The following is a 15,651-nucleotide window of genomic DNA, read 5'->3' on the forward strand; positions in this document are numbered from 1 at the left end:
AGCAGTCTTTGTTGCCCAGATACCTATCTGATACTTTAGACACTTGCATAGATATACAATGTACTCTAAGACCCAATAGAGAGAACAGGCTAACCAAGTGGGTTTGGGTTTTAGCTGGGAGTGGTGTTTGAGGGGAAGTGATTGTGTTGTTTGGTTGGTCCTTTAAGCAAGTGTTTCAGTCCTCCCTGATCAGTCCCACTCAGAATCCTGGCAACAATTTTTTTCTTTTAATGTGGCTCTTCGATGTCAGTTACACTCTCAACTCTGTATCTCATATAAATGCAAATGTATGCAGAAAAAATGTAAAGGGTAGTGAAGTGTATTTATTTACAATACTGAGTAGGACTTAAGTCTTGTTCGTAACTTCCAGACAGCTAAATTCAAAACCTATGAGGATCATTCCTGTACTTTACTATTTGTGCAACAAACCAGTAGTGTTACATATGGAAAACCATGTGCAATCACATAGGCATCATCAGTAATAAACCCACTATCTGCTTCACGTTTGCAAGCACCTGTTCTGCAGAAGCTGAGCAATGGTCCCTGCAACCAGAGACTGGAAGCTGCAGAAAACAGCAAGACTTGTCTTGAGACATTTGGTCTGGAGGCTCTCCAGACATAAGAAGCAATTACAGGACAAAATGTGTTAGAAGAGTCCCATACTGAACAGCAATTAGCTTTGGTACAAGACATTATGAAGTAGCAGCAATTAGGAAGGCTTCCAAAAGAATTCCCTACAGAACACAAACGAAAGAGGAATGCAAATCAGAGTTGGAGAGCCAGGGATGTTTATGATGTTTCACTGAACCAGAGACTACACCTCTAAGAAAAAGAAAGAGGAATATGGCATTTAGAGCTGGAAAAAAACTTGGGAAAAACCTGTACAAACCTCATTATATTTAGTGACATAGCACAGTTTCACAGACACCGCTCAACAGTAACCAGAGCTCCAAATAGCAAAGGAGCATTTCTAGATACCACAAGCCGATCTTTAGACATAACTCCCCTAGTGGTACCCAAGCAGGAGAGCTGGCACTGAACAACTGTTCCTAGCAGCTCGGCAAGCATCAGCATTAAATAGAGATGACAAGATACCAGAAGCTTAGTTTTACTGTTTGCATATAATGGACACAGCCCAAAAATAAACTCATAAAACAGCTGTATCTTATTGTAGCATAGTGCTGATTCAGTATGCTTTTTCCTTCCTCAAAATTCAGCCTGTTAACTGTACTGACAAAAAGGGCCTCCTCTCACCTTTTTCTCCTCTCCATGCAGCAGTCTATCATGTGAATTTTCTAGAGGCCACACTGGGAGAAAAGCCTCCTGATTGACAGAAATGAGTTTTAAAGCATCTCTGAACACAGATTGTTTAATACTTCTCCAACTGTACAGAGGGAGAAATAGCTGCCAAGCTCCTGAAGAGCCATTGATGTACCATAAAAAAATATTTCATTTAGAGACACTTATTCTAGGACTTGTTTCTCTTTTCCTCATTTTTATTTCTAAACAACAGCTTGGCATAAGAATTGTATCTTTCCTCCCCCAACAATAAGTCAACAGCTCCTGTTGCTTCTTCCCTTGCTGAATTTGCAGTCCTCTGCTTGACAGACCAACTTGCCTGTCATAAATAGGATTATGATGACCCTCAGCATGCTTTACCATTCCAGACAACAGATAAACAGCCTGAGCCAACATGACACTGAAACACATTTTTCATCACTCTTATCACCCACTTAAAAATAAAAAGTGACCAAAAGCGATGACTATACTTAAACATAGTCACTGTAAGGAATTTTTGGTCATGTCAAAGACTTCTTAAATACTAGAAAAGATGACAGGGAGGTAAATTAATTCCTCAGAACAGGAAAAGCAAGTCTAGAGGAATGTATTTAAGTGGCAGAACTCATAAAGGGATGTAGAAGCTAAACTTAGGCAGAATCCTTCAATACTTATGCATGATTTCTTGAAAATACTGCTATTGAAAATCTGGTAAAGCTGAAATGTGCCCATTAGTTACAAATAAATAAAGTATTAGCTAAACAATTCCCTATCAGTGCCACTGCATTCACTGGAAAGCAGACTTAGTAAACAGGACTACGAAGAGTTTAGGCATGGTATCTACTTTGTACTATTGAGCACACTTCTCCACTGAGGTGCAGAGTGCAAAACAGACAGTACTTTGCAGAAAAACTCATGTTAACATAAAAACATAAAAACAACACTCTGATGACTGGTGTTCTGCTGATTTGTGTAGCATTCCCAAAAGTGTTGAGGCAACAAGATTCACAGCATCAATAAAGTGAAAAAACAGCAATATGCATGAGTGAAGGATCAGCTGTTAGCAAAGTTGAGCAGTGTGTGGCCACTGAAGACAAATCCTACTGTAAATCTACAGCAGTATATTATAAAAAAGGATACATTTTTATCAATACCTCTTCTGCAGTTTTCCATGTGATTTCCCGGATGCTTTGGTACCATTCAAAAAGTTCTTCTACTTTATCCGTTGCAAACTCTACACATGGATCTTCTGGATCCTTAGGTTCCAGAATGAAGACAAAAGGTTTTTTGTGTTTCCCTTGTGGCATTTTCACTGTTAGGCAACACAGTAACAAGACATTTATATTAAAATCCAAGAACTGTTCTTCTAAACTGTCATTGATGATTTATTGCAACAGCTAGTATCAGAAAGTTTCATCATATTAATTTTACATTTATATGAATATAAGTAAGTGCGTTTTTTAAAAAGCAAAACAAAACTTTCCCGATAAATTTAAAAGAGTCTATTCAACACAGAAAGCTCAGAATTCCATGTGTAAATATCAGAAAATACCTACCAACATTGTATTTATTGAGTACCAGTATGCCACGGCACAAAGAGCCTAACGGATTGTCCTCGATAATCTGAAAAGCATGAGTTAAATTAGACCATGAATCTTCTCTTGAGTGATTATGCACAGGACATTAACAAATAATAAACATGCATTATTAAATCTAACCTCAGTTTCACTGAAGGCATGCCCACTGTAATGTTTAAAAGCCTGTTTCCAATATCAAAAATTTCTCATTTTGAGAAACACATGAGAATCTCTCCAGTGACAGTCAAAATGAGGAGTGTAGTTCCTGTCCTGACACAACTGCCTATTTTGCAAACTGCAGTGACTGGAGAGGGAAATCTAATACATGTGTTTTCCTACAAAGACTCCTAGCATAGCATTGAAAGTGCTTAAGAACAACAACAGAATTCAACTTTTTATTTTTAAAACTGAAAAATGTCAACATTGTTTACTACAGAGCTTTGCTTTCTTCTGTTGAAGAGCTCTTTGTCCAAGACTCTGGACTAGATTTTTAGGCACTTTGGACAAACAGTCTAGGGTTAGTTATGCATTTAGACTTAATAGTGGAGTGTGAAATAGCTAGTAAGATGTGTTTGCACGCACAGTTTTCTTAGTTGCAAATATGAAGACAGTAATTATATAGCGAAACGAGTTATAAGTGTCAGACACAGTATTGTTTAGCCAAATGATCTGAAAAATCTAACTGCTATGATTTTTATTAGCAGGTACACATTAGAAAAGCCTATAAACCCACCAAGTCAGCTCTCTCCTTATACTAGTTTTCTCTGAGGAATGTCCTGACAAAAATATTCAGCAGCAGAGAACAATGAAGAATGCATTCATTTCTCTATTCTGTGCCATCTCAAGCACAGCATGCAGAGTCGTAATTCCATAAACTAGACTTTCACTTCCAGCAGGCAGTATCTTCGAGGGAAACATAGCAGATAAACTTTAACCCTCACCTGGCTCTCAAGCTCAGCAGAGTTATTAGATGACAAGTCTTCAACATAATTAGATGGAAAATAGTGTTGGATTTTTTCTCCATAATCCCCCTTCCACCTGAATTTAAAGAGAAAAGGAGAAAAAAATAGCTTCAATGGCCCATTAATGAAATAAATAACTGAGCATTAATACCCCATAGTAGCTTGTCTAGTTGGCTAACACCAAAATATAAGTGATGAAGTAGCTAAAATCTCTAACAAAGTGATCATTAACTGTAGTAACAGATGATTTCAGAGGGATTACAGTTACCGTAACCTGCATTTAATGACTTAAGAGGCTTTTTCCCCCTCCAGGACTAAAAATACTATTATGTGGTTGATTACCCTGCAGAAACTACAGGGAAAGATTAGATTCCCAAGCTTTCCAAGCAATTTACAAGCCAGCTAAGAAATAAATCCTCTTTTATGAAAGGAAATTCTACAGATAACTAAAAAAGCTGGGTTTGATTCCTGAGAAATACTTAGCAGAGCAATGATGACAATAGATGCATGACTTCCCAGAACACACAAAAGTGTTCAGAAAGGGTGAATGTAGTAGAGGAAAAATACTGGATACACAGGACTATGGAGGATCTGCAGGCAACTGCTATAGGATAGAAAAATGGAAGAGACACAAAAGTAGACTTGAGGATGAGGTGGTTTGGTTTGCTTTGCTTTTTTTTAATATATTGGCATTAAGATTTATTAGGCCACAGTTAATAAGCAGCAACCAGACATCAGGCAAAGTTTTTAAAAACTACTACCCGAAGCTCATTTTTTTCCTCCATCTAGAAGTTGTCCTATGAGGAATATTGTCCTTACCAGCCTCCAGTTTCCTTTGTGACATTATGAATTAAAGCTCCTCGACAGAAGCTCAATTCATCACTTCTTTTGGCTCTGTAGTCATACAAGGCTTTCACTGTTCTCTGAGGCTTTAAAAGAAAGAGAGCAAAAGGGTCATCTAGAGGGACAGGTCATAAAATGATCAATAATGCAATCTTAAAAAAAAAAGGGGTGATTTGATCCTTTTTTTAATTATTATTATCACGAAGCTTAGAAAACATAATACTGAAGTTCCAGAGTGACATCTATTGGTGGAAGCAAGTGATGCTACTTAACTGCTATCTTCAGGTATGAGCTTGGAAAAAGGAAAAAAAAAATCTTTTTTTAACAGATGCTCTAGCACAATTACTGGAGAAATTAAAAAAAAAAAAAAGAAAAGAAAAGAAAAATCACACAGCAAAATAACAATCCTCTATCTTAATGACATATATTCATATGCAGTTGGAGTTTGTGGGCTTAGATGCCTACCAAGCCTGCACTTCAAAACTGCATCAGCGATCCTGCTGGTCATGTTTCCTTTAGGAAGACATCCAGTTTTAGCAGGACAAGCAATTTCTTTATCTTGAATTTACTACCACCCAAATTCTTCAGCAGCAATGGAAACTCCTTGGCCCGAAAGGTGACAAAGAATTATAGCCACAAAATTTACAAGCAGCTGAATTTTTATGAGCATTTACAAACAGGCAGGCCCTAACAAGAATTAGAGATAAGTACATGTTTGCTGGCCCACTTGTTTTTAACACATGTACCTTAAAAGAAGACAAATTTTAATTACTCGTTAATAAACCAAAGACACCATTTTTATATAGAAAGCACATAAATAAACTGCACCTATTTGTGCAAGCAGGCCATGTTTGCTAACGGAACTGTGATAATTTTGTGCACCAATAACAGTGCTCATAAACACACAGACTCACATACATTTGCGGTTTACATGTCATACTTTATTTCCATGACGATTTGGCCTTCTCATATTGAACCATCTTATAGTTTACTTAATTTGGGGGCAAGCCTGTATAAGCATGCATGTCAAATCAAATCGCTCCACAGACTCAATAGCAAGAAGTGCCCAGTTTCTCAGTATGGATGAATCAATATAGGATTTGCATACAAGAAACTGCAAGTACAAATTTTAAGGAGATACTAGAAAAAAGTTACACTCTTTAATTTTCTGCTGTCTATTCTCCCATAAATCAAGCAGCTCAATGCTTTCAATTATCCTTTTTGTTACTGCTAACAGGAAATCAACACAGAAGTCTTAAAATTTTCAGAAGTCTACAGTAAGTGCAAAAAAGATTTTTTGTCTACAGTTTAAGCATACCACTGTAGGGGTGATTTCACTTGGTTCCACATACATCTTGACATCATAGAGGGAGTTAATATCTTTTTCCTAAAAACAGGAAGAAGGGAAAAAATATAATGAAGTTATAGGAATCAAAAATTATAAAAGTATTTGATGTTAATAGAACGTTCACTGCTGAAATCACCTGACAATACACAGGCAAACAGAAGAGGAAGGAAGCCAGTCATCTATGTTATGCTCATTTCTATAGCCATCTATTGGCATCTGCACAATCATTTTAAGATATCTGCCCACTCTAACAATAGAAAAGAGGGCCAAATACAGGCAAGGCTATTGGCAAAACCTCATTTTAGCAGAGCAACAATCACTCACATTACAGAGCAGCTTTTTAATCAAATCATAAGGAAGGCAAGAGTTGACCTTTAATCAAAGATGAAGCTATTTCCTTCCCATATCTCAAAACCTTTGTGAGAGAAGTCAGCATAACCATCTCAGTTTCACAGGTAAGAAAACTGCCTGCCTAACCTCCCCTGAAGGTCATCTACCACAGTCAGAACCAAACTCAGCACCCAAGGGTGTAGATCTGGGGCTCATCCGCTACAGCAACCAGCACTCACACAAAGATTATCACTCACCATGCTGTATCGCTCCAGCAGCTCCTCAGTCACTGGGTAACGCAATTTCATTTTCCTGTACAGTGGATGCTTCTCATAGTATGTTACCAGCTCAACTAAACTCTCAAAATAGGCTGAGGTTCCAAGCACAAAATGTCGACCTTCTTGCTGAATTCGGAAGTGCTTCACTTTCCCCTCCGCTCTGTGAAACAAGTGCAGGTGCTTTAAGAGATATTGGCAATTGCAGAGAGAGAGCACCAGTGCTGTAAACTGGACCAAAACCGATTAGAGCATCTTAATCGTATGAAATACTTCCCCACACTTCCAAAACCTTTTATTCAAATTGAATTCCAGTCGCCTGATTGAATTCACAAAGAGACATTCTCACTTTTCTATCATGTCTAGAGCCTTGGGACAAACCCATGTTTTTGTTTACATTAAATTTCCCTATTTTTTCCTCTGAAGATAGGTATTCTGTCATATCTTCATACTAACACAAATGCCTCTGATCAGACTAAGAGTCCTTCTGGCATCTGCTCTTGCTGATCTGCCACTGTCCCTAAGCGAAAGACACACTCCTCTCAAAATTAGTAGCTGTCTCTTCCCTATACTCATTTTGATAACTACAGGAATCGATTGTGAAAGAAAAATGTCTCTTGTGCTTGAACACAAGGTTTGTGCTTGCATTGGTAAGAGTAAAACTATCCACCAGCAACCATCCCACCCACAGATGACCCCTGCATCTTTTTCAAGCTGGTGAAGCTTTGGTACTTGTTTTCCGTACTGTGAAATAGTTTTATTAGGACACTGCAACTCAAGTTGCTTCAATATCCACCTTGGTAACAGCAGAAAGCTTAAAGCCAAAGCACACAAGAGACTGGGGAATTCTAGACATCTTCAATACACAGTAAGGCATGTAAATAAGAGGAAAACAAGTATTTGTTTTTCCAAATCAACTTTATATGTTGCTGAAATATGTTTTTTTCAGAGAAATGCAATTTGATTTGAAGGCACAATGGAGAATACCACAATTCCATACACTTTATTAATGTCGCAAGAAACAGTTTCAAAAATATTTTCCCTAGCCAAAAAAAAAGCTGACAGTTTCATTTTTACATTTCATTTCAGTCAGATATATGACAGGGCAGGATTTACAGGGGATAAGAACGTAGAATCATTGCTGAACCAGCACCAAGAAAAACTTCAAAATAGTACTCTGTAGGAAGGAGTATCAAGGAATTGAAGAAGGTCCATGCAAAGTTCTGCATGGGAAGAAGTGGACAGTTGGTGCCCAAATGTTCTTTATGAAAGCATAAACATTTATTCCAGTCACAAATTAACTCTTGTTTACATTCTTATGCATGGACCTGCTGTACAAATCAACCATTTTAATTACTCAAACTCTGAAAGCAAGAATGTATACACAACTGCATTTTTAAATAAGAAAAAGCAAACATTATTGGGCTACAAGGTACTGTCATTTTTTACCTGAAAGTCATAGCAAATGAATCAGGCTCTTCTCTCTTCCTAATCAGAAAGGCCCCATCTCGAGGAATTCGCATCAGCATGTCTTCTGCCTCTCCCCGACTCAAGTTGTTATAATACCAGCTGTGACAGTTAAAAATCAGAACGGACAAAGGATTACAAAGCTTGTCAAATGTCATTCAGTAAGAATAAAAGGCAGCATTATTAACAATAGAGTTTCAAACGTTACAAGAAAAAATATGCATTAGACTCTCTCCATCTTGCCACCTATGACAGCAGCTTATTACAAAACATTGTAACATAGCAGCTTATTTTGGATGAAAGCATCAAGAACATATCAGAACATCTTGTCTGTCTGAAATGATAAAACATAAATCTGCATTTCCTCCTGAAACAAAGGCACTGGATCCTGCTTCTAGTCTGCCATTCAGTTTTCAGTAGTTTATTCAGGATTTTGACATAGCAGATTTAAGAAAAACATCAGGCATTTGATTTCTTTTGATTTCTTGCATTTAGAGCTTGATTTTACCTTTCCCTTTAAGTATGGGCCTATCTTGGCTCTCATGTGCCTTCAGTGAAGCTGTGGCCACTTAGGCTGGCAGTACATCTCCACCTTATACAGAAAGGCAGGGAAGACTAAACCTTAAACTCTACTCCTCCTTCTCACTGGCTTGCAGAACCATCTATGGGTGGTCAGTGACTCCCAGAGCCTGGGGTGAGCAAAATAAGAAGTCACAGATCAATACTACACATGCAAAGGAGATTTACTTTTTCTCACTGCAAAGAAAACAGTACGAAGGGCAGTGATGACAGTGTTTTGCCAGCAAACAAGAGCAAGCAATGCCCAGGATCTACAGCAGGCAAATACCAACTGGAAATAAACACAAAGCTATACTACTTCTTATCAGCATGGGGGGAAGTCAGCCTAACCAACTCTGACAGGGGTGAGGTGGATCATGGGATTAGGAAAACATAACTGTTTGGGTTCACTGCCCCAGTAACAGAGTTTCCAGATGGCACAGACTATGACCACTTAGTTGCCAGATCACAGCCAACTACTAAATATCTAATCCAATCCACTGGGTGTTGTAAAACACCAAAGAGGAAAAAAAAGGAATTGGCACACTTCCACAGCATTACAGTTCTCAGTAATTTTCTTAGCTGCTGCTAGTAAATTACTTTCCCAGTGACTGCTCTCTGTTGTATCAGGTTCTCAAAAAGTCACTGAGCTTACTCAGCATCTTTCAGGGAAGCCTATTTCTGTGACATCCATGGGTATGCAACACTTGGGCACGATCCTGAATCCAGGGAATTTTCTATGCAAAAATCCAAGACTATCTAAAACAACACAAAGGACACTGATATAACAACCCTGGTGCTTGCCTTCTCCTGTACGTACTCTTTATTCTCATGAGGACTGGGATTAGGCACAGCATCAGTCAGACGCAGGTCAAATCCAGCACAGCGCAAATGGGTCTCCTTGTAGTGTTGAATGAGATCATAGATGCTATCAAAAGTGAGGTTGTCCGTCAGGTAGTATTTCACAGTGTCTCCATCACTTGAAGAACGGATCCTGCAGTGTTGGACTTTACCTGATCTCCTGAAGAAATGAAGAGGGGCATGAGAAAAAGAAAAGTTTTATAATGGGTTTTCTTCTTTTGATGCTTTTCCTCACCCATTTCTAGTTAACTACTCGGTGAGTCTGTAAAGAGGCAAGAAATCTGTATTATCTCTATCATCACCAAAGAACAGTAACAAAAGTTGTGATAAATAAGATAATACTTTTCAACCCACAACAGTTTAAATCCTGGCAAACAAATCCTAAATCCTGCCAGAACACTTGAAAAGTTGAGGGAGGCTGGGGAAGGGCAGGGAATCAAACGTCTATTAAAAATTGTAACACTTCAAATAAAGGCTATTCTGCCAAAAAGCATTATGCTACACTGTAATTTAGAAAGTAGTCTTTCATGATCCCATCAATAACATTCTAGTTATTATAGCAAATCCTTATTCCTATTTCCTCTCAGCTATAAATGTATTCTTAAAAATTACACACATCACATGGCAACGTCATAGAACAAACAAAACCTATATAAAATTATTAGGGCAATCGCCATACCAGAACGACAAGGTGCAATCATCAGGGAAAGCCTCACTTTCCCTAACTAGGAATGTCCCATCCTTGCCACCCATTTCAGCACAATATTCCTGGAGCAGTTTCTCAGCAGTTGTTCTCCCCTCTTTCATTTTCCCATGGTACCATTTTTCTTTTAAGTGCAGTTCAGTACGCTTCACCTCCTAGACCAGAAAGTAAGAATTTTATCATTTTGAAGTAAAGGACTTGCTACTGACATAACAATCTACTATTTCAGGATTTCATATCTTCCTAGCCTTGAATTCTCCTTCCACAAACAACCAAATCACCTTTATAGTCACCCTTGACCTTCCTCTCCCATCAAGCCATTTCCCTGGAGCAGTGATCAGCTTCAGCCTTGTTCAAATGTGTAATAGAAAGTGAAAGAATGCAGCAGTGCAAACACTGATTTCTATTTCAAGGCAAAACACCCTACTGCTAATCACAGAGTTTCTAATCAGCTTTCTCCAGGATTCGTCTGTGTTCTTCTTCACATATTAATGACATTAACATCTAGGTGAATGGGTAAAACATTCTGCCTATGCAGAAGATCTGGCTGTGCAGAGATCTCCAAACCATGCACACACATTTTAGCAACAAAAGATCGTGCATGGAAACCTGAAAGGTCAGAACAAGAAACCACGATGAACATCACTGCTATTGCAATGCTCAGTAAGCCTCATATTTCTGCTTTACCGTGCACAACAGACTAGTAATACATGCTCATCCGTGACACTCTCCAAATATGAAATGAACAACATAAACTGCGCAGAGTTGTGTTGTGTAATTCATACTGTCTAGCTTGAGAGTAGCAATATTATTTAGCCAAAGGCATATAAAGACTTTGATTGTCAGCGCACACATCAGCATTAGCATTTAAGTACCAAAATTATATTTCATTGTCTTTGTACTCCTCTTTGCAAATCCTCAGTTAGCCAAGAGAAAACACTACTTCATTAAAAGTACCTTGGCAAAGACCCTTAAAATTTCTTCTCTGCAGACACATTTGTTATCTGACACGGATCCTCTACAATTTTAACATCAGCATAAAAATTACACATCTTTAGACAGTGAAATAATCTGAGAGAAAAAGAACATGCTTAAATGACAAAACATAGCCATCACCTTTGATGAATCTTCATCAGCATTCTGTTCTATATCATCACTGAATGAAAGCTTTTCATCAGCAATAGCACAGTAGTGCCGAGTCCATTTCTAAAAGTTGAGAGACGTTAAAACCATTAACAAGACAGAGGCAAACTCACTAACCACAATTTCCAAACACGGTGTAACAATAAACAAATGCTACCTTCCCCTCATTCACATCTACTTAACTGACAATATTACTTAAAAAAATATCGAAGAAATTCATGTAAATTTCCAGTATTACACAAGCTAGCAACGAACTGTAGCAAATGTCACATAAATGATACCTGTTCTATTGTGTCCCACATGTAAAGTTCTCCTTGTTGGTTTTTTTCTTCTTTCTTGTCTTCCAAGTTCACATCAATGTCTCCCTTTGGACCTAGTTTTTTGTGCTTAAAAAACAAAAAACAACCCGCCACATTCATACACTAATATAGAATCATATACAAAATTGATCATAATATTTCAGCACACTCAGTATTACTGGTAGTATTTCCCTCCATCACTCAGCCTTCTTCTGTCACTACCATAACCACAGCTGTTCCATGAGTCTTTATGCAACAGGGCTGGAATTTCTTTGTTTAAAATTTATATCTCATAATAAATGTTAAAAAATGAGTAGAGGTATCAGTGGAGCAATGAAGAAACAATTTGTCTGATAAGAGCTCACCATTCTTTAGAGGACAGAAAACATTAAGTGGCACATTATCATGAAACAAGGATAAAAGAAGGATCTGTCTGCAGACAGCAGGACATAAGGAACAAGAAAAAAAACTAAACAAAATTATAAAGAAATAAAATTAAGGAGAATTCACTCATTTACAAGAAAAATGAGCAGAAGAAAAATCTTTTCTGAAAAGAAGGGATAAGTTCTACCTTCTTGAGACTGCTCATAAAAAAGAGGTCTCAAGGGGCTACTGGTAACAATAAATACTTTACTGCAGTTCATGATTGCATTAATCATCTCATATCTAGTAGTTGTCAACTACACTCAGTTCTGCTCAGCCTACTGTAGGTAGCTTTCAGCTTGACAGCCTTATCTGAAAAATCCCACAGGCCCCCTGAAGTAGCAGTTGCCTCTGACTGTTTACTGACAACACTGACCAAACAAAAGCCAAATAACACAACTAGCTCACTGGCAGGTGCTGATCTATTCAAAGACTCTTTAACACTGTTTTATAATACCCTTTAAATAATCAGATATGTCATGTTGTTGTTATATGTCTCCTCAACCCCCCTCTATGCCTGCAAGGTAACAACAGACACTTTGGAGGAATAAAAACACGTGCTGTTATTTCCAGTCTTACATTCAAGAGCTGTATGCTTATATCTACCTAGCCTTGTTTCTTCTGTTCAGAATTTTAATCCATAGGATGCAATACTGTCACAAGAGCTGAAAAACTGAGGCAAGGACAAAAGTAATTCCTGTTGTACTAAAAAAATCATGAGTAGCCCTCATATCCTACACCTAGTTTTGTCTTTCAAAAAGCCCTACTGCAGTTTCAATCTGAGAAGTCTTATTTCAGCTCTCTGCCTCGTGTTGTTGCACAGTAACGAGTCTGTACAGCCCAGAAGGTAAGACCCCTAACAATGACTGCCTTGTGATAGAAGCACCTCTGCATTTCACAAATGGCTCATTAAACTGCATATGTAAATCACACTGAGTTAGTAAATACCCATAAGCTTTTGCAGTTTGCAAGTAATTTTAACAATTTAAGTAGGCAGCCTGCAAGTACTTTAGGTTTTGCTTGCAAACAAGTTAGTAACACTAATCTAACTTTCTATTCAAAAACATAATCATTTTTAAGCAGGCCACATTGCGTAAGAAGTCTATGACAAGCATCTGCAGCATTGAACCCTTACTGAAATTTAGCAGTGACCTTTTAGGAGCTGGAAGATCTCAGAACAGAGCTTGAACTAGCAAGACTTATTGCAAAGAAAAACAATAGCAAGGACTCTAAGAGGTAGTGTTACAAAACTCCATACAATATCTCAAAATGTTACTAGTACACACTTCAAGCATGGGGTATTTTTGTCTCTCAACAGAAACTAACAGCTAAGCCGCAAAGCCAGAAGTAGTATTTCTGGCTCTTGCTCTTGTTTTCCTATTTTATCGACCATCACACAAAGCAAGCCTACCTTGATGATGATTTTTCCTTTCAGTTGTGTTGGTGACGGCAACTGATCTGCACTGGCTTCAACAGGCTTCGTTAAAAGCTGTTCCCCAAATACCTCCTTGAACACTCTGGCCATGTGTCGCTGCTGCTCCACACTGCAGTGCTCTTCAATTGACAGAATCACGGGGTATCTTTGATGGAGAAAACCAGGGTGAATTAAGACAATGTCTTATCACTACAACTGACAAGGCAAGGTAAACAGCACCCTCCCTTGCCCCCCAGATCAAAGAAAATATTTAAAGCAAACAAGAAGACAAAAAGTACAGCTTACTCAGATGCAACAAAGGCATGATCTTTGATTGCCTGTACTACATCATCAAATTTGATCTTTGTTGTCCGTGTCCATCCATGGTAAATTATGGGCTTCCCATCAGGACCATCCCAGCAATCCACTAGGTAAGACAAGCAATACAAAAAGGAAAAGATCAAGCAACAACTCTAGTAGAACAACTACATTCAAATCTTCAGTTTTCAATGTACTGAGTCACAGATTAATGTTCTAATAAAACATTTTATTATACAAATTTAACTCTTTCATAGGGGAAATTAAGATCACTTAAGTAAGAACAATACAAATAAAATACAAAGTAAAATTTTCCCAAAGCTTAACATGTGGGAATCTGGGACTAAGGAATTCAGGCAGTTATATTGTCAGTCTACTAGTTTACAACAATTTTCCAGGGATAAACACACTCCAACAAGTGGCAATTTGACAGCTCATCCTGTTGATTTCAACCCTGAAACTCTAATTTGAGATACATTTCGCATTACCTAATTTGAACAGGTGGTAGCAACTAGTTTTATGAAGGAAATTGTGAAATAACATGAAATTAAAGTCAAACTTTTCACTAAGGTACACAAGCACAGGGATGAAGACATACACAGTTGAGAACAAATGCACAAAGACATCAACTGATTTACAAGCAAGTTAAAGAGAATGACAAGTAGCACTATATTACAAAAACCTCTGTGCCTTAAACTTGTCTGTATTACAGTGACAGTAAATAAACTATCTATATATCTGTCTACATGACAGAAGTGATTCCAAATTAAACCCTATGCTTTCATATAGTAGATTCAAGACTGATTCTTTGATGTACAGTGAGATGCAACTTAGAAAGATCTTAAAATTTCAGGGGAACAAGAATCAGAAAAAGAGAACACCGCCATAGTGAGGCATAGGAAAAACAATGTAGGGAATCAGTATTTTTGACATGACTAACTTCACCTTCAGAAAACAAACTAGTTCTTTGTTTCAGTTCTTTTTTTTTCTCTTGGTAAACAGGGGAAACTCTACTTATATGGAGAGCACGATACAAACCACTCCACAAACTTTTTACTCACACTCAATACATCGACATCCCATTCTAAGGCACCTGATGTAAGCTTCTGTGGAGGATTCACTTCGAAGCTGGTCTCCTGTCAGATATCTAAGGAGTAAATGGAAATTGTAAAAGGCAGTCAGTTTCAACCATTTCCCACTCACTCACTGGGTGACATTTTTTCTCTTGTCGTGGAGATTGTACATTGATTTTTTTGTTTTCAACTTGTGATGGAAGAGCCAGACTCTGCTAAACCTGATGCTATGACATTTTTGAATGCATGAGTTAAGGCTCAATCTAAACATTAACCAACTCTCACATCTTTCTGGAAAGCAAATCATAAGCTTTGAAACACTCCTAAACCTCATCAAGCTGAGGAATATTCATGTTGGAGAGATGTGGAGGGTATTTAGAGTAGATATCACACCCTCTACTTCAAAATATACTTCTAAGCTATATCCAGATCCACTTTACTTCATTCCCCGCAATATTTCATTTGTTCATCTCTTCTCCCTTCTCTTTATACCTTCTTTCTTTTCATTACAGTGCCAGGTGAACAAACCTCCTTCATTTGAAGACAGTTCAAACTCATTGCCACATAGGTTTGTACTTGGGCAAAAGAGCTTGCATACCACAGACTGTCAAGGAAAAGGGTTGGACAGGATACCTGAGCACAGACTACAGAAATCAGCAAGATACCAAGCATGAAATTTTAAAACCAGTAACAACAAAAGTACAGTCCCTGGGCCTTCAAAGTTCTGGCTATAAAATAAACTCAAACTAATAAAGAAAAGTATGGACAGCAAACTGTAC

General features: G+C 37.9%; 1 protein-coding gene across 1 annotated transcript in view; it reads right to left on the reverse strand.

Annotated features, from left to right (window-relative positions):
- Window positions 1-15,651, reverse strand: part of PLCG2 (phospholipase C gamma 2) — a 51,572-nt gene that overhangs the window by 13,639 nt on the left and 22,282 nt on the right. Inside the window, exons 11-24 of the mRNA XM_069868614.1 lie at window positions 14,861-14,946; window positions 13,788-13,908; window positions 13,479-13,647; window positions 11,627-11,731; window positions 11,319-11,408; window positions 10,179-10,357; window positions 9,459-9,659; window positions 8,063-8,182; window positions 6,596-6,776; window positions 5,979-6,047; window positions 4,637-4,746; window positions 3,797-3,893; window positions 2,835-2,901; window positions 2,433-2,590 (exon numbers count right to left, since the gene is read on the reverse strand). Coding sequence (XP_069724715.1) covers window positions 2,433-2,590; window positions 2,835-2,901; window positions 3,797-3,893; window positions 4,637-4,746; window positions 5,979-6,047; window positions 6,596-6,776; window positions 8,063-8,182; window positions 9,459-9,659; window positions 10,179-10,357; window positions 11,319-11,408; window positions 11,627-11,731; window positions 13,479-13,647; window positions 13,788-13,908; window positions 14,861-14,946 — 1,753 coding nt within the window. The remainder of the gene's footprint in view (window positions 1-2,432; window positions 2,591-2,834; window positions 2,902-3,796; window positions 3,894-4,636; window positions 4,747-5,978; window positions 6,048-6,595; window positions 6,777-8,062; window positions 8,183-9,458; window positions 9,660-10,178; window positions 10,358-11,318; window positions 11,409-11,626; window positions 11,732-13,478; window positions 13,648-13,787; window positions 13,909-14,860; window positions 14,947-15,651) is intronic.

Source organism: Phaenicophaeus curvirostris, chromosome 14 (assembly GCF_032191515.1).
Source record: "Phaenicophaeus curvirostris isolate KB17595 chromosome 14, BPBGC_Pcur_1.0, whole genome shotgun sequence".
NCBI classification, from domain to species: Eukaryota; Metazoa; Chordata; class Aves; order Cuculiformes; family Cuculidae; genus Phaenicophaeus; species Phaenicophaeus curvirostris.